This window comes from Canis lupus, chromosome 10 (genome assembly GCF_048164855.1).
Source record: "Canis lupus baileyi chromosome 10, mCanLup2.hap1, whole genome shotgun sequence".
NCBI classification, from domain to species: domain Eukaryota; kingdom Metazoa; phylum Chordata; class Mammalia; order Carnivora; family Canidae; genus Canis; species Canis lupus.
In genome coordinates, this window is record NC_132847.1 from 6,495,367 (window position 1) to 6,513,890 (window position 18,524).

An 18,524-nucleotide genomic window follows, 5' to 3' on the forward strand; every position below is an offset into this window, starting at 1 on the left:
TAGCTCGCAGGTCTCATTTGTATTTTTTATCTTCTCTGGATTTCCAAATTTGCTTTCATAGGAGTTATATTTATTTTGAGGACAAATTTACATCCTAGTCCTTCTTGTATTGGCACATATGTTCTTAGAATTTCTTGGGTATGACCCACATTTGTGGGCTATTCATTTTAATACCTCTAAACTTGGTAAACATTTCTAAAATACTGAAATCTATGGCTTCCACTGATCTGATTGTGTTTCTGAGATATTTTTGAAAAGGCAATAGTAAATGCATAAACCTGAGCAAAGTGGGGTTGGTGGAGTTGCTATACTTTTATCAGCATGTATTACAAATTGTGCTTTCTCATGAGAATTTGTTTTATTTTTTTATTTTATTTTTTTATTTATTTTTTATTGGTGTTCAATTTACCAACATACAGAATAACCCCCAGTGCCCGTCACCCATTCACTCCCACCCCCCGCCCTCCTCCCCTTCTGCCACCCCTAGTTCGTTTCCCAGAGTTAGCAGTCTTTACGTTCTGTCTCCCTTTCTGATATTTCCCACACATTTCTTCTCCCTTCCCTTATATTCCCTTTCACTATTATTTATATTCCCCAAATGAATGAGAACATATGTTTGTCCTTCTCCGACTGACTTACTTCACTCAGCGAGAATTTGTTTTAAAAAGGAGAGAGAGGCTCCACTGCTAAAACAGAAGTTTTAATGAATTCTTCCACTGCCTATGGCCTTCCTTTTTGAATACTTTCCCTCCATATATTATATGTTAGCTATTGTAGGGTAGTTATAGTTTATCATCCAGTAACCTTCTTGATCTTTAATTGAATCTTCATAGATTATGACTAAAAATTAATTTGCTGTATCAATTTCATGTATTATTGTTAACAGAAGAAAACAAGGAATTGGACTTGGATCACTCAGACTTAGGTTTTAATTGTTCATTTGCTACATACTAGTTTGTTTTTGTGTCTTGAGCAAACTGGGCTGGCTTATTCTCTGAACTGTAACAAAGGTTGATGTGAGAATTGAATTAAATACCATGAGTGTAGCACCAAAACATAGTTTTAATAAATGGTATTTAGTTGCTAAAGAGTTAGCAGTTAGTAATGATGGTATTTAGGATTCGTTTTTATTTATTTTTTTTAGCACTAGTTTTTAAAACAATTGTGGCTTCTGGTTTTGTTTACAAGAAAAGTAATTTCTGTGATCCTTTCTTCAAGAGTTGTACATGAGTTGTCCATCTTTCCAAAATGAAAAATTAGTAAATAATGATAGGATTTAAAAATCATGAATACATTTGCGTGCAGTCTTATAAAGGAATGAAAATAAAATAATATAATTATGTATTTAACCAAAACGAGTTTTTGTTTAAAATAAAACTACTTGGGGTTCCTGCGTGGCTCAGTCGGTTAAGCACCTGACCCTTGATTTGGCTCAGGTCATGATCTCAGGGTCGTGGGATGGAGCTCTATGTTTGGCTCCATCCTTAGCAGGGAATCGTCTTGGGATTCTCTCTCAGTCTCTCTTTCTCTCTTTCTCTCTTTCTCTCTCTCCCTTTCTCCCCCTCCCTTCATGCTCATACTTGCTTGCTCTCTAAAATAAATAAAATCTTAAAATAAAAAATTACTTTATAATATCTTTTAGGTACTATAGTACATACTTTGCATGAATTATTTAATTTCTTATGATGACTGTATGAGGTGTCTATATTATTTTTATCTCTATTTTACAGATAAGGTAACAATTGTATGTGTACTAAAGGACATACAACTAATATGTGGTAGAGTCAGTATTCATACCTAATTTCAGAGTCTCCATTCTTATTACCACATTATTTTAAAAAATTACAGCAAAGTATGCTCTTCTGTGAAACCCTAATTTAGCTTTGAGTTGGTAATTTTTGATTCAGTAAATACCTATGAAAAAACAGCTGGATTATATTTTTTCTCCCCAGTGGAAGATGCTATTTTTAGTATTGTAAGATATATTTGATGATATTTTCAAAACAAAATCTAAGTATTGCCTGTATGAAAGTATTTGGGATAAAAACATTATTAAAGTACCTACAATAAAAAAGAAATTTTACTTTATTTCAATCAGGAGCTTGTTATAGTGCCACATAACTTCATTAAATGCCTTGAGCATAAAATAACTTTATGATTATTGGCTAAGAATATGGCATAAAAGGCCATTGTAGATAATTTTTTTAACATTAACCTAGTTATAGTAATAGGTTAGGTAGTGTTTATTGATCATTTACTTTGTTCTGAGCTCTTCCATGGAATGGAATCCTTTCAACAATCATTGAATCCTTTCAACAATCTAGGAAGAAGGCACTATTAATATCTGTTTTATAGCCTATTAAACTAAGACTTAAAGAGGTTTTATAACTGTCTCAGGCTGATTAGTAGTAGCAGACATATATTAGTAGCCCTCTAAATTATTTTTATTTTACACTTCATACTTATGAAATAGTCATAGTAGTGTTTGAAACAAAAGCTGCTGGAGTCATGAAACGTTTTTGTAGTGAATTTTTTTTTATGGACGTGTATTATTTTTCCCTTTAGGTTCACAATATTCTTGCAGAAATGGTGATGGGGGGAATGGTATTGGAGACCAACATGAATGAGATTGTTACACAAATTGATGCACAAAATAAACTGGAGAAATCTGAGGTAAGAATGGAAAGTGCTTTAGTTAATGGAGGTAGTAAGCATGATCATAAATTATGCATGATGTGTAGCTTTCACTGTTTGTCCTTCAGTATCACCCTTTAAGTACAGCTGATAGGCTTATTCAGTTTTTTAAAAATGGAATGTACATATCTTAGTATGTTAAATGTTCTGTGACTACTATCTACCTGATAGTTTTGTGTATTCTTTTTTGGTTATGGTTGTAACTGCCTTGGGTAATAAACACAATTCTAGATTCTTAACAGCTTAAAAAAGAAATGGCCTGTTTGAAGAATGAAATCATTATTTGCTTTACAAAACCTTAGTAATCATCAAGGAAATCTTAGACTTGATATTTTAGAGATGAGTTTAGTGTCGCAGAACTATTTCTGGAAAAGGATAAGAGAGGAAATTACTTCTCATGAGGAAGTAATGTTACAAGTTACAATTGGTGCTTTGCAAGCCTCAGTGAACACTGAAAAAAAGAAATTAATTGCCTTAATCTTTGAATTCTGGATCCTTCCTGGAGGTCACCGACAAGTTGGCTGTTTTATACAGTTATACATACATTCATGGCTTTTTCTGCATTCTAAGGAGAAAGGTTTAGTTAGTTACACATGTCTAGCTTTGTGCTACTCGATTAGGTGCTTGAGGATCAACCAGCACTTTAGCATATAAAATCCTACTTTAGAATTTTCATGAGTCTTTCCTCAAATATTAGGCTGAGTATCAATAACAGGTACTTTAATTGAGCCATTGAAGTTCACATTGTTTTGGTTGTTTCTTATTACTATAATGGAAGTTTAGAAAGATGAATAGTTTTGATATGTCATTCAACATTATACTTGTTACTTCTGGTATTTATAGTCATAACTCAGAAAAATAACTTTTATTTATAATTATAAATACAAGTTCAGGTGTTTGGTTAATTTAAAGTAAATTATACTGCAAAAGCAGCAAGATACTAAAAATATGCTAGCATTAATTTATAGCAGACAAGTTGTAAAGAATTTTTATCTTGTTGGCACTTCAAAGGATCGGTTTAATATAATGCTATGTTCATTGGAATTGAATGAAATATAGGATGATGGATATCGAAAATCTGAGGGTTGGAAACAGTTGAAGCTTTGTATAAAAACATTTGCCAGTGCTCTATTTTAAAGTTAAATAGTCCTGCATTTCTCTTTATCTCACTTTACCATCCCTATGAGTTGCCTAAAGAAGAGGCTTGTAATGGTGAAGAGCTTATAATTATGACTCTTTTAAATACCAACATAGTTTTTATGGGTTCTACAGCCAATTTTTAAAATACTGGTTTTTGAAAAGGGAAAACAAACTAGATTACAAAAAGTTTTGTTTTAGGACATGGAAAAGAGCTCAGAATATTATTTAGTAGAGTTGGCTTGCCTTTTATTATTTAGTATAGTAAAAGATTTACTCTGACCTCTAAGCTATAAAGTCTTAAGTGATAACTCAAATTTCATGTAATCTGTTAAAACTTGCTTTACAAAAACCTATAGATATAGATCCTAAATGCCAAGAGGCAAACAGTGACCAATCCATTAATAATCTGTCAAAAAGGAGTGGATATGTGGTAATTTATGACTTCTGTGTAATCATCTGTAAAAAATATATTGACCTTTTTTTTTTTTATATTGACCTTTTTGTCTGGAATGTTCATATTCTGGGTTTCTAACTTCTTTTTATTGATGTATCCTTTTTTTTTTCTTTTTCTCCTTGGTTTGCTATTTACAATACTGACAGAAGTCATTAAGGTCCTATAATAATTGCAAAATGGATATTTACTTTCTGATTGTCCAGTAAAACTTTGTTCATGAGGCAGTTTTTCCTTATCTGTAAGGAGCAGTAAAATACAAAGTTTACATTTTCAATGGAAGTAGTTCAAAGAATACTGTAACTGAACTCTTCACAGAAATAATTCTGCTTAAAATGATTTAAAATACTGGTGGAAAAAAACATAAAATAAAATACTGGTGGAAAAGCTACTAGTATTTTTCATCCACTGATCATAATTTAATTTGTACAGTCAGGTATTATCTGCTACAAATTAGTTTTTCTCCTTTACTAGAAAATATGTCTAAAGTTTGGGAATAAACCACAATATTATGTTTTTTAATGAAGTGTTCCTCTATATGTGATGTCTGCTAATATTTTAGTTACAAAGTAGGATTTTGAATCAAAATGAGGCCATTTAGTCCTGATCATATTTTAATAGATAATGCCAAAAAATGTTGACTTTGTGTAATTTTTCATTAACTTTCATATTATGTTTGGAAGAGTACCACCTTTATTCCAGACACATTAAAATGTTAGACTTTTCATATGGGTTCCATTTCCATGTTACTTAAACTGGATATATATACCAAATATATAATTGCAGAATAATCCAAAATTATTTGGTCATCTACTATAAGCTTTAATTAATCTCTTACTTAAATTTTAGTTAAAATTTAGTATGCAAGCAAAAACTTGTCAAGAAATAATTAAGATTCAGAATATCATGATTGATGAAAAAACATGCTATCATACTTTTAAGATTAAGTGGTATTCAGAATAGCATATATCTTTTTAAAATCAGCCTGGATATAATTAAGATACAGTTTTTAAGATATAACATGGATTTAGCTAGATGCCTTTACTCTGTCAGAAATCAAAGATTTTATTATTTTGGCTTAAAGGTAGTGTATTTCTGGTGATAGTCGAAAGTGAACCAGTTTAATTCCCAGTACCTAGACAGGTAGAAGCAAAGACCTCCCAGATCTTTAAAGAGAGGAGAAACAAAGATATGCTCTGAATGTATTTTCGTCTATCGTGATTTGACAAGAAAAATGGTTTACTGTGACACTGGGGTCTGGGAAAAGGAGGGTTTAAGCTGGGAGGTTGGTGGGATTTGGGGGAAGTATAAGAGGCACTTAGGAATCTTCTTAGGAATAAAGGACTCCCTGGGGGTGGAGGTAGAGGGGTGGAGTTGGGGAGACTTATTAGCTTTTATGTATTTCATGTTATATTTAAGATGAATATAAATGAGATAAATGAGTCTGAATAATAGTCACTACGTTTTTAAAGTCAGTCTTCTTTTTTTCTGAACATCCTGATCTTTCTAGCTCTTTCCATTCTTCTCTCTTACAGACCTTTATCTTTCAATCTCCCAGACAGGACAGGTAGACAAGGTATTGCTGACTTTGAGAAAACTGTACTTTAACAAAGGGAAAGCAAAATGATGTCAAAGGCAATTAATTATTTAGGCCAGACTCAAAAATTCTTTGTGTTAATGAACCCATGTAGTCCCTGTAGCCTATTTTCCATTCTAGTTTCTCCTTGTAGTTTCTTCATCTTTTATTGGACTTACTGTATTTTACTAGTGTTTCATTGATGTCATGTTTGTTCTGTTTTGTCTGCCTGCATTGTAAAAAGAAAGTTTAAATTTTTTGTTCTTTTTTTAAACATCGTCATTTAACTGACAAATTACGTTTGTAGAAATGACAGTTTACTTTGTATATAAAAATGTAGAGTTTATTTCAAACATCATATGGTAGAATTAATCTTAATTTAACTCTCACAGATAGTTTTTGTTTCCATCTTTCTAAATTAGGAGTCTAACATCAAATTGCCTGCTGGATTCTGGAGGCTATGAATTTTAAAACCAAATACTGAACATTTAGAGTTTTGCATACAAAGTGAGAAGCAATGAAAGCTTAGATAGAATAGTGACAGTTTAAATAATATTTCCCCCCACATAATGGTTTTCAGTTCCAAAGTCTTAACAGAATTGCTTTTATGGTTTTGACTAATTAACATGGGCATGTTAAAAGTGGCCAACAAAAAGTGTAAGATAACAAATCTTCTAAAATTGAATTAAATGTTCTAGAAATTGTAATTAAATATTTTGACCAAAATAAAATGGATTTTCAGGGTAGCAACCTTCTGACATCCAAACTTTATACTAAGACTCAATAAAATATTGTAATCCTTGGATATTTTTACAAAACATATTGCCACATATTGAAAATGTTTTTAATAGTTTCCTAGCTTTATAAAACTAAATTTTCTCTGGCATTTCCTATGCATTTTTCATACCCAAAGTTAACTGTGTAAATTATTTTTAAAAATTTTGAATCTAAATGGTGAGCAGCTTTTTTTGTACAAAGCTGTATAAAAATGAAAACTGAAAATGCTTATAGGACTCCATTTCAAAATTTCAAAATGAAAATACTTTATTGAGTCCCAAAGCGGAAAAAAAAAAAATATATATATATATATAAACTCAACAAGTTGGATTGCCCACTTTACTAATTAGAAAAAGGCCACTGAGAATTTGGCATTGCTCTTTAGCCACTAATTATTACTTTCTGTATGTTTTTGAGAAGCAGCAACACACAGGCAGCTTTTTAATTTCTTATCCCAAGATTGTAGGCTCTGTCACGAAACTGAGAGTACCATTTTTGGTCCTTAGATCTATATTACTTCATCCCTAGAATAGAAAATACATAATGGTCTCATTTATTCCACTGATCCAGGTCACTGCCAATTTCTGTGTTCTAGTCTTTAATTTATGTCAAATTGTCATTTTCTAGCAAAGAGCCACTTGGGTCTGTTAACTTCCATCACTGGAACTAGTAATTAGCTTTCTTCTCTTTTTAAATCAAATACTTATTGTCAAAGGACAGAGAATAAGAAAAAGTGGCCCTAACATACAATGATGCTGGAAAGTCAGCTTGTGAGTTGGTTCTGCTTCTTACCTTGACAATGAAGTTTACTCTGTTCTTCTACAAAATTATGATGAGGACCCTTGAATTCACTTATAGTGGTTGGCAAATAAAATCCATGAACTGGACATTAGTCTGCTATATTTATTTCACACAGGCAAAGCTGTAGTAGAAATTAAAACTAAATTGAAGATTATATTAAATGGATTATATAATTTAGAAGGTTTTAAGATTTTTAAATATTCTAATTTTGATAAAATTTTTTATAAAATGTTATAGTTCTTACTCACTAGAGGGTTATCATTAGCATTTCTAACCTGTTTGTTTATAATTGAAATATTAAAGCACTGCTTTTAAAAGCAAAGAGCAAACCTATTACAAATTCCCAGATTAAGAGTTAGTCTACCTTACATTCAGAAATTAAAATACTGACTTTTTCCGTTTTGCTCAAAACATACATTCAAAAGCTGCCATTATTTTGTTAATGATTTTGAGTCTGAAACCATTTAATACTGTGTTTATTAATGTTGATGTTCTTTCACTTTGCTGTTAGGGCAAAATTATGAATGTGCATATAGCAACTTCAAGCAGGAAGGGTGGGTAAAAGGTTTTAGTATGTATGGATTATTCCCACTACCATCTTACTCTGTATGTAAAGTGTGAAAAAAATATTTTAAGATGGTAGGTAGTATTTTATGTATTAGATGAAATAAATATCTAGATTCTTTCCTTTTCCCTTCGAGAAAGTTAATTGCTTATTGCATGAGGAAAAGGGAGCCTTCCGATTCTTTGAAATATATTTTAGTAATGCTGCTTTTTCCACTTTTGCTTGCACATATTTTGTTTATTTTTGGGTCTGGCAATTTAAAAACAAAATCAAAAACAAATCATATCCATCCATTACTATCTTTGTGATTCAAGTGCTTGAAATTTCCAAGAGTATGTCTGTATAAGTCTTCTATCTGTTTGGCCTCATTTTGGTATACTTGCAGACTTCATTTTGTTTTCTTTCTCTTAATTCTGTTAATTTATTTAAACTCATGGGAGAGAAAACATGACCATTTTTTTATATACTGTACTTCATTCTTTCATCCAGTTCATACTCTTAACTGCTTTGGATTCATATATTTTTTTTTGTTAGTGGAGTTGCTGCAGTTTACCTGCCATGGTGGTGCTCGAGTATAACAACATAGATGGAAACAAGTTATTTCTCCAGTAGGGTTTCATTCTTTTTATTTCTGCTTGGTATCAACTGTGTAATCTTAAATCTTTAGGAGTTATGTGTACTGTCAGAAATATCTTAATTTTACCTTTTAAATTGTACATACTACTAACAAGTCAGGTAAGCTTCCTTTCTGTAAATTTTAGCGTTCAAAAAATTAATTAGTAAAAGTTGTTGCTTTGAATATAATATCTTACTGAAAAAAAATCTTAACAAAATGAAATTATTTTATACCTTTCTGTTGGTAAACTGATCTCCTAATAGTAAATTACCTCTTTCACATTTTATTCTTTAATAAAAATGTTTCAGACTTCACTTTAATGGAAGTCTGAAAATAAAATTATAGTAGTTCTGGTTTTGGCTACCTGAGAAGTCTTATTTCTAAGCCCTAAGTTTTTATATATAAATATTGATAGCTCATTTAAGCATCTACTTACTGACCAACAATCTTTTTAATATTTTTTATATATTCTGCAAAATCTGACTTCTTAAAATGTTAGTTTAATTAAAACTTAATGAAGTATGCATTACAGGTTTTTTTTATTTCCTACCATTTAAATTCACGACATACTACACAAAAGTATTGAACATGCTTGAGAAATAATTTGATTCTCTTAATTCATTTGCGTGTTCTGAATAGTTACCATCCTTTGCATGTCTATGGCTTGCTGCTTATGTTTAGAGGAATTGTAGTTTGTTGTACTTAGAAACTTCCTTTGGTTTTACATAATAAGAACTTGGCACATTATGCTATTTAAATCAATTGCTATATTGACTTTATGTATTCTCATTAGCAGCCAACAGTCGACACCATCTCTGGTCACAAAGAAACAACTTAATCTAAAGAAATTTAATAACAGGATGCATTTTTATTCTCATTTTCTTTGCTTAAGTTAAGTTTAGCTGTTCAAGAAGGCTTCTTGACAATGACGTTTAATTTAATACTAAGAAAATTATTTTTACTATTTTTAAAAGTAAAAATCATAGTATCCAGTAAAATATACATACATATCTACCCTCTCTCTCTCTTCCTGTCTCAATAATAAAAATCCTCTAGTAATTTGTGTCCTTTAAAATATTTGTATTCACATCTTATCGATACTTTTTTATAGTCTACTAATCATTTGTATCCTATATAGACACATCCAAGTAAAAATAGTGACAAATTGTTTTTTTAATTAGAAGAATTACAAAATCCTTCTACCTGGAGAACTGATACTAGCTCCAGGATGTCTGTAATTTTGTATAATAATTTTTGTTCTTCGGCAGAAAACATATTTTTGTGTAAAAAAGAGAGCCTACAAGATGGTGAACTTCTTTGAATTGGATCCTTCTTTGATCCTAAATCATTTTAAATTTTGGTAGCTAGATGTTAAACTTGAAATAATCAGGTTAAAGACCCTTTTGAATATGATACATGCCACCCTAAACAATATTTATTGATATCTCCAGTATCTTTTGGGGAGGTATAAAAATAACTGCATTGTTTCAGGTAGGTATAAATGTAGAGGTCAATCAAAAACAACTTTCCTCCATTAAATTATAAAAACTGAATACTCCAGCCCTATTCATTCTTTAATTGGATATGGAGTGTTTCATTTATATTATTGTCTGTGTGGACCATATCTATTATTAATACTATTTTACTGATTTTTCTATTATTTTCCAATTCTGACTTGATAATCCGTGGCTTTTATTTCATTGCTTAACAATGTTTGTATCCTTTATTCAGCAAATAGTTTACACTGGCCTATTTTGTATCAGTCAAGATTTTTCTCAGGTAACAGCTTTATTATTATTATTATTTTAATTAACAAAAGAGGTAGGATTACATAAGAAAAAAACCCTAAAATTTCAAAAAGGGACATTAAAACTAGTATTTCTAATTACACAGACATTGTCTCATATATGTGATCTAAGCAAAGTGGAAGATTTGTTTTTGTTACCTAATTGTCTCTGCTTTTGTCAAGATGATGTATGCCACTGAACTCAGATGTGTTTGTTGGCTTTATTATATCACCTGAATAAAAATTGATGAAATATTAATCTAACTTAAACCTTAAAAGTATGAAGACTGTTGTAGCTATTTGAAAAAGATGACATATATGCATTTTTCTTTTATTTTTAAGCATATGTTTTTCAAAATTATTTCACAAATGATAAATTTCCCTATTAAGATGAAAGTGAAATATTGTGACACTAATGCTACTGGAAGTTTTAAAATTCATTTAATTATATAAATACTACCTTTTGCATTTAATACTATTCTTTGTCCAAATTTGTATATTGTAAACTGAACATATGTTGTTGGATATACTTTATATGACACAGTACTTTTAATCATTATAATTTTTTTTTAATATTTTTTCTAATGCATGGAAGAGTTGGAAAGATCCTCGTTACAGTTTCATTTTTAGGAAGAACTCTTCTCTGGATTGAGGCTTACTTTAAAAGCCTGATTTTTTTTTCAGTGTTTCAGAACTTTCCTAGAAAAGTTTAGAAGACCCTCCATAATTAAAATAATTTAAAAAAATTGTTGTTTTGAAATGTTTCAAGGGGTTGGCCCTAAGAAAAGGAACTAAATGAGTTTGATCTATTACTTTCATTTTTTATTTCACAGCACATTTTGATAATAAAACGCTATTTTAAAAGCAAAAAAACAAAACAAAAAAGCCAAAAACAAAACCCCAAATCTATCATGACTATTGCAAAAGATGTTTAAAAAGGAAACTAATGTAAAATATGCTTCATGCTTATATCATAAGTCAGGATATAGGTGAAGACCTAGTTTTGTCATTTGAATATTATATATGATATCTAAGTAGTACAGGTTAATTTGTATCTAAATCTTTATGTTCTTATCACTGCATGTATTCACTGTATTTTTTAATGTGTCAACTGTTTTTCTCTTTATAGATTAGAATTTCAAAGTAGCCATCCCATACCACTCAAACTACCATCTGGTCTCTGAGCTTGTTATATGAGAATCTTTTATCATTGTTCTCCATTTTTAGTGTTTCTTGATGAGCTACACCTGAGTTGTACATTTTCTTTTTCTTTTATTTGCTTCTGTATACAGGCTGGCTTAGCAGGAGCTCCAGCCCGTGCTGTATCAGCTGTAAAGAATATGAATCTTCCTGAGATCCCAAGAAATATTAACATTGGTGACATCAGTATAAAAGTGCCAAACCTGCCCTCTTTTAAATAAAAAATTTAAAAGGCCACTCCCAGGTAAAATCCAGGGGGAAAAGTCATCTAAGTTTACCATGCACTTGTTTACCAAAAATAGAGGAGGAGAGTCTTAATTTTTGCTCTTGGATTTAAGTCAAGGTACTGTATAAAAGTTGTGTAAAATCAGTATGAAAGTTCAATGTTGCTTTTCTTGCTCAGTGATTTTGAAGAAATTGAGTAGTTCCAGTATGATATTTCTCTTTCTTTTCTAAACTGCATTCCTGTGCCCACCTGAAGGCATGCCTCTATGTATTGGCTACTACAGTATTTCAAACAGTATTTGAGATATTTCTTTAAATTATGTACAATCCACAATGTTGGTGTTTTGTATGGATCACAAGTGCAGCATTCCATAATTCTTTCTGTTATTTGTCATGGTTGTTATTTAAAGAACCAAATATGTATTGCATGAAAACATTATGACCTTTCCTCTTAGTTTAAATAAACTCCAAGGTAACTGGACTTCTAAAGTACCTTTCTGTTTGCCTGATATCTACTTTAGCAATAATTTTTTTACGACCTTCTGACTCAACAAAGTAAATAAAAGTATATTTTATCACTGTTAAACAGTTGTTGATGTTGATTTATTTAATTAATACTTAATATTTTACTTTGAATATTCAAAAATTCACTAAATTGTTCTAAAACTCAGTTACTTCACAAGTTAAGATGAATGTATCAGGTAGTGTAGTTATGTACAAATCTGAGGTGGGAGATGACAAATCTTTTTCTAAAATCTATATTGAGAAATTACAAAAGCTATTTTTATAAAGATAGGTGTAAGTTTTTCACCTGGTCCCTTCTTGCTCAAATGATGAAAACTAATTTTGGCAGATACCTAGTTGCTTTTGAACACAAAATCCTGTTGGGCTTCACTTGAGTGTTCCATCCCAAAGTCAAAGCTAAATTGTTTTCTTAAGTTTTAACATTCTCATATTCTGATTTTTCATTATTGGCCCACATTTTTGTATTTGGTCTTATCTTCTGAACTGTGGATGAGGTTCCTCTTACAGTTAGACCAAGGTTGGTGTTTTCGTTTTTTTGCTTTGTTTTGTTTTGTTTTGTTTTTTTAACCGTTCTAGTCCTCTCCAAATGTTCTTTTTGACACATTTCCTTAGATTTGTGGCATGTATGAATTTTACCTCATGGGCTCTGGAATGTAAGAAAAATCACTAATATTTATCTAACTCTGAGCTTCCTTCCATTGAGGCCATAGAAATTCAGTCTGTGATTATTAGGATTTCCATCAGTTCAGAGATGTATAAAAGTTCTACAAAGCAGAACATTTAGAGCAGTCCTTGGTCTTCAGTCATTTGACAAATGTTCTTTAAATGCCTACTGTGCCAGCTGTCATGGAGCTATAAACAGTACCACACAGAGTGCCTGGCAGTATTTTTCCCTCTTTTTCTTTTCCCTTTGTTTTGGGGCTGGGGTGGTGGGGTGGGTGGGTATTGAAAGAAGACCAAGTTTGAGTTTGGTTAGGATGTGCTAAAATTAGGGAAGCTTCTGTGCCAGTTAATAGTTTCACCTCAAGAAATAATCAAAAGGGTCTCATCTCCCATTATATTTGAGTAAGAAAAAGAAAGCATTGTGCAAATGACAAAAAGAGGCAAGTCATGAAAACTATATCTCAGTAGCCAAGGAATAGGTAGAGATGCTTAATTTCACTAGTAGCCAGAGAATGCAAGTTAAAAGAACAATTAAATTTTATTTTCACTAATCATAATGAGCAAAAATTTAGAACAGGTGACATGCTGAAGAGGATGTGAGGAATAAGAAATGTCGTATATTGCTGGTGGGAATGTAATGTACTGTTAACATTTTTTTTAAAAGAATATGCCAAGCTTTGTGAAAAAAATTTTTTTTAAGATTTATTTATTTTAGAGAGCATGCGAGCAGGAGGGGAGGTAGTGGGAGGGGAAAGAGAATAAGAATCTCAAGCAGATTCCACAGGACACTGATGTGGGGCTTGATCTCACAAACCATGAGATCATGACCTGAACCAAAACCAAGAGTCACATGCTCAACAGACTGAGCCATCCAGGTGCTCCAACTTTGTGAAAAATTTTTAAAATTAAAAATAGACATTTCATACATACCCATGACCCACTCTCAGGACTCTATGTATGTAGTATCCTTGGTAAAGATACCAAGATACCAAGGTTCTCCAGAGAAATAGAGTCAGTAGCATGACTGTGTATTCATAGATCTATCTTCCTCAATAAACTGGTTGTAAGTTGAGAATATCCTAAGTCAAAAATGCATATAATAAACCTGACCTACTGAACATCACAGCTTAGCCTACCCTACCTTAAATCTGCTTACATTAGCATATTTACATTAGTTTACAGTTGGGTAAAACCAGCTTACACAAAGCTAATTTTATAATAAACTGTTGATTATCTCATGTAGTTTATTATTCACACTGTACCAAGTGTGAAAGACAGAATGCTTATTTGGGTAGAATGGTCCTAAGTGTATTGTTGGTTTTACCTTCATGAATAAGTAGCTGGCTGAGTGGAAGCTGTGGCTCGCTACTGCTGCCCAGTATCACAAGAGAGTATTGTACTGCAAATCACTAGCCTAGGGAAAGATAAACATTCAAAATGTGTAGTTTCTACTGAATGCATATTGCTTTTGCACTATCATAAAGTCAAAAAGTTACAAGTTATGTCATTGTAAGTTGGAGACTTAGTGTATAATAAGGTTAACATCATTTAAACCAATAGGCTGAGTAAAGCAAATTGTTCTTCCTAATGTGGGTGGGCCTCATCTAATCAGTTGAAGGCCTGAATAGACTAAAAGGGCTGATTCTCCTCTAAATTAGAGATTTCCGTTTACCCAACTGTCCTCAATTTGGAATATCAACTTTTTCCTGTCTTCAGAAAAAGTGACACATTAGCTTATCCTGGGTCTCAAGACTGCCAGCCTTCAAATTGGAATTATACCATTGGCTTTCCTGGTTCTCAGGCCTTCCTTCAGACTTGGACTGGAACTTCACCTTTGGCTCTTTTAAATCTCAGATTGCTGTCTCACTCTGATCTTGGGACTTGTCAGCCTTCATAATAATGTGGGCCAATTGCTTTTAATAAATCCCTTTAAGTAAAATCATGGTGTTGGTGATATATTTAAAATAATGTAAGAGATTTATTAAAAAACTCAGTTCAATCCTGACAGCAGGAAAAAGCCAGTGTCCCAGTTTGAATACAGGCAGGATATTCTCCCTTACTTTGATGAGGCTCAGCCTTTTTATTTGACATTTGTAAGATGTCTTTGACTGATTGGGTGAAGCCCATCCAAATTGGGGAGAACATCTGCTTCACTCAGCATTCTGATTTAAATGTTAATTTCATCCAAAAACCATCACAAACACACCCACAATGCTTAAGGATATGTCTGGGCACCCCTGTGGCCCAGTCAAGGTGACACATAAAATTAACCAGTACAATAGGCTACCAATTCTCTAAGAAAAAGAATGAGTGTGTGAGTATATAGTGTGTGCACATATTGTTTATATTTTTAAGTGGAAGGGTATACTATATATATATTTTTAAATATATCTATAGGGAGAGGGAGGAAACAGCACAAATTTGGGGATAGAAGCTAGACTTTTCAGAATGTTCTAGGGTGCACCCTTTAGGGCCAAAACACACATTCTCTCAGCTGCTAGCAGAGTTGGTGGCTGAGCCCACTCAGCAGAGTTGCTGTTAGAATATCCATCAGCCTAAGAGAGTTAATTCACCTCAGTCCTGACTCTTCTCTGAAGACCTCCTACATCCAAGTTATGAAAGCCCAGCCCAGCCCTAGCCTGAGGCTGTACAACTCTGAAAGGCCATCTCAGCTCCAGTGATACCCTTGAGCTCAGCAGAGGCCTTTGTTGTTACTGTATTGTTCTTTTAACTCTTCTTGTCTCATCCTACTTCCTATGGACACTCTCAGGTTTTGATCCCGATGGATACCACAGCGAATACCCTGCAGGTAAGTCTCCATCTCAGTCTGTTTTTCAGGGAAGTCCACCTAAGGCAGCAATAGCCAAGAATGGTCTCAGGAAACAGATTTTTTTTTTTAAATTAAGTAATTTACTTATTGTATTTTTTTTAATTGAAGCTCGATTTGCCAACATATAGTGTAACACCCAGTGCTCATCCTGTCAAGTGCCCTCCTCAGTGCCCGTCACCCAGTCACTCCATCCCCCCGCCCACCTCTCCTTCCACTACCCCTTGTTTGTTTTTGGAGCTGATCACTCACTGGCAGGCTGGCAATGGAGGATCCTATTACCAGTGGCACATGGAGCATGGATCACCACCAGCAATGTAACTGTTGAAACTTTCAGTGGTGCTTAACCAGAATGGGATACAGGGAATGCTCTGGTAGGGACAGTGTCTCAGGCTTTTGAGAAGTTCTAGAGAAGAGTAATTAAAAAGACTGTGGAATTGGATGTTGGTTGTTGGGGGCAATGAATACTTTAGAGAAATGCTGAGGGTGATTAATCACTAGTTAAAGGTTGTGTATGAAAGCCAGAGGGCCTCCTTGACAGCGTATAGAAAGACTCATCTCATGTGGCTGGAGGATGGAAAATGCTGAGGATCAGGGCCAAGACTTTAAGATTGGCAGAGCTCAAGAGAAGATTGGATTCCAGCACCATCATGTCTGCTAGGCCAGGGTCAGGGACACGGTTGGAAAGAAGTAAGACCTGAAACTTGGAATGAGGATATCTCGGTTAGTGCACCTGAATATCTTAGCTATGGACCTGCAGAAGTAACCCATTTCTTCCTGTTAAACTACCACTCACTGCCTTCCTCTCCCTTACTTGAAGAGGTTGCGTTAACTTCTACCTCTAAGGATCACATGTACCCTCCTCAGGATACATGTGATTCACCTGCTCTGACACTAAGCTGATAATTAGGGTGAAGTGTTGTGCCCAAGATCGCGAATCCGAGAAACCACCAAGGAGCCGACACCGATGCAAACACACAAGGGTTTATTTACAAGCTCCAGCTGGGTCCAAGTATACCTGACGCAGCGGAGCAGGGACTTGGACCCCGAGACTAAGAGGCATAGCAGCTTTATAGGGACCAGTGGCCAATGGGATATGCAGAAAGTTGCACAGTCATGCTGGTCCACTCGCAGGTGGCCGATTGAATTACATGTTACCCTAAAGTATCCATTTGAACTGGCCTATCACTGACCCGGATTTCCGGTTAGGGTGTGCCCTGGGCTTGACTAGGGTGGGGCAGTGCCCTAAGCAATAAGCAGGTCAGCACAAGGCGGGTGCAGCACAAAATAGAGTCAGTCCTGCTCTGTTTGTCCAGGCGTAGGGGATTTTGTTAAATTTCCTGGGTCCCACATGAAGAAGACACAACACATGGCTCAAGTGCTGGACCTGCCAAAGTTGCTGTGGAACCTTGCTCAAATAAACTCAGAGGAGCTGATAGTGCAGATGAGCCTGGATCCTGAGGATTCTGGGTCAAGGGAGAAGGAACGTAAAGTTGCATGAGAGTTTATTCACATGTAAGCACTTTCCGGATTTAGCCCTGGCAGACACCTTGGGAGTTTGTGTCGATACAGGGCTAGGGTAGTTCTAGGACACTTGGATAAAGCCTCAGCCACTTAGCTTAGTCTAGCTAAGTAACAGAACTTCCAAGGCAGACGAAGGGAAGAAGGGATCAAGAAGCTCAGGGAAGTATGTCTGTTAGACTGAATATACTGTGTAATGTAAAACAGTACAGAGAGGTTCCTCCATTTACCAAAACAAGGAATGCTCTGTTTAAAGGAATACCATCATTTAGAAGCTCAATACAAGCTGTCTTCTGAAGACCAGGGCTGATGGTAGGAAATGCTGTTATACAGAGTTGTGTGCCCTGATAACAAAGAGGATGATGAGATCCTGCAATAATAGATTCTAGGCTGTGGCACTTAACTGTCAGGAGCAACATGGGTAAATTATCTTAATGAACTGCAGGATCAAGGGGGCAGCCAAAGGTCTTAATTAGTGGACAGCACATTTATCTCTATAGAAATGGTTAATGGAACATGGCTTTGGTGGGTACAAGATGGTCAGCTCATAAGGGCGTTGGCCAATCTACATAGTCAAAAGAAATACAAAAGGGATGATCAGGAGGCCGAGAGCAGCCACCACAAGAAAAAGTCATGAATTCTTGTTCAGATTCTGGTCCTGAGTCACTTCTCAGATCCAGAGCCCGCCCACTTACAGAAATACCAAGTCCGCAGGAGGGAAGGACCTTGTTTACTACGGCATGTGCCTATAGTATGCTTCCCCAATGGGACTTAGTTGGTAACCATATGCCAGGAAATGGAAAATAGCCAATATTCTGAGTATAATTGGGCACAGTTTCCAAGGTGACAATAATAACTAGGGATCAAATATGCACCCCTGCCCCCATTATAGTGGGGTCATAATAGAGGTTAGGTAATAAATTAAGTCCTGGCCCGAGTCTAACTCCTAGTCTACCAGTTTTAAAAATCTACCTAGCATCCCTGAATATATTTAACTGGCAGGGATGCAATGTTTGGGAAAAAAATACTCATAGTGGTTCCTTAGTCTGTAGAGTAAGAGCTGCTGTAGAAAGGAAGACAAAATGTAAGCTTTGAAATTACCTCCACTTTCAGCCAAGATAGTAGTAATATTACATACATCTTGGGTAGAAGAGAAA

At 34.0% G+C, this 18,524-nt stretch overlaps 1 protein-coding gene across 7 annotated transcripts in view; it reads left to right on the forward strand.

Annotated features, from left to right (window-relative positions):
• AP3S1 (adaptor related protein complex 3 subunit sigma 1) overlaps positions 1-12,417 on the forward strand; it is a 68,529-nt gene extending 56,112 nt beyond the window's left edge. For 2 of the 7 annotated variants that reach the window (XM_072840605.1, XM_072840607.1), the window contains 3 exons: positions 2,566-2,673; positions 10,352-10,399; positions 11,699-12,417. In XM_072840605.1, the coding sequence (XP_072696706.1) occupies positions 2,566-2,673; positions 10,352-10,399; positions 11,699-11,827 (285 nt within the window). In that variant the 3' untranslated portion in view covers positions 11,828-12,417. Of the gene's footprint in view, positions 1-2,565; positions 2,674-5,820; positions 5,862-10,351; positions 10,400-11,698 lie in introns of all 7 variants that reach the window. The other 5 variants (XM_072840606.1, XM_072840608.1, XR_012037693.1 and 2 more) reach the window with 4 other exon arrangements.
• Positions 12,418-18,524: the final 6,107 nt, after the last annotated feature.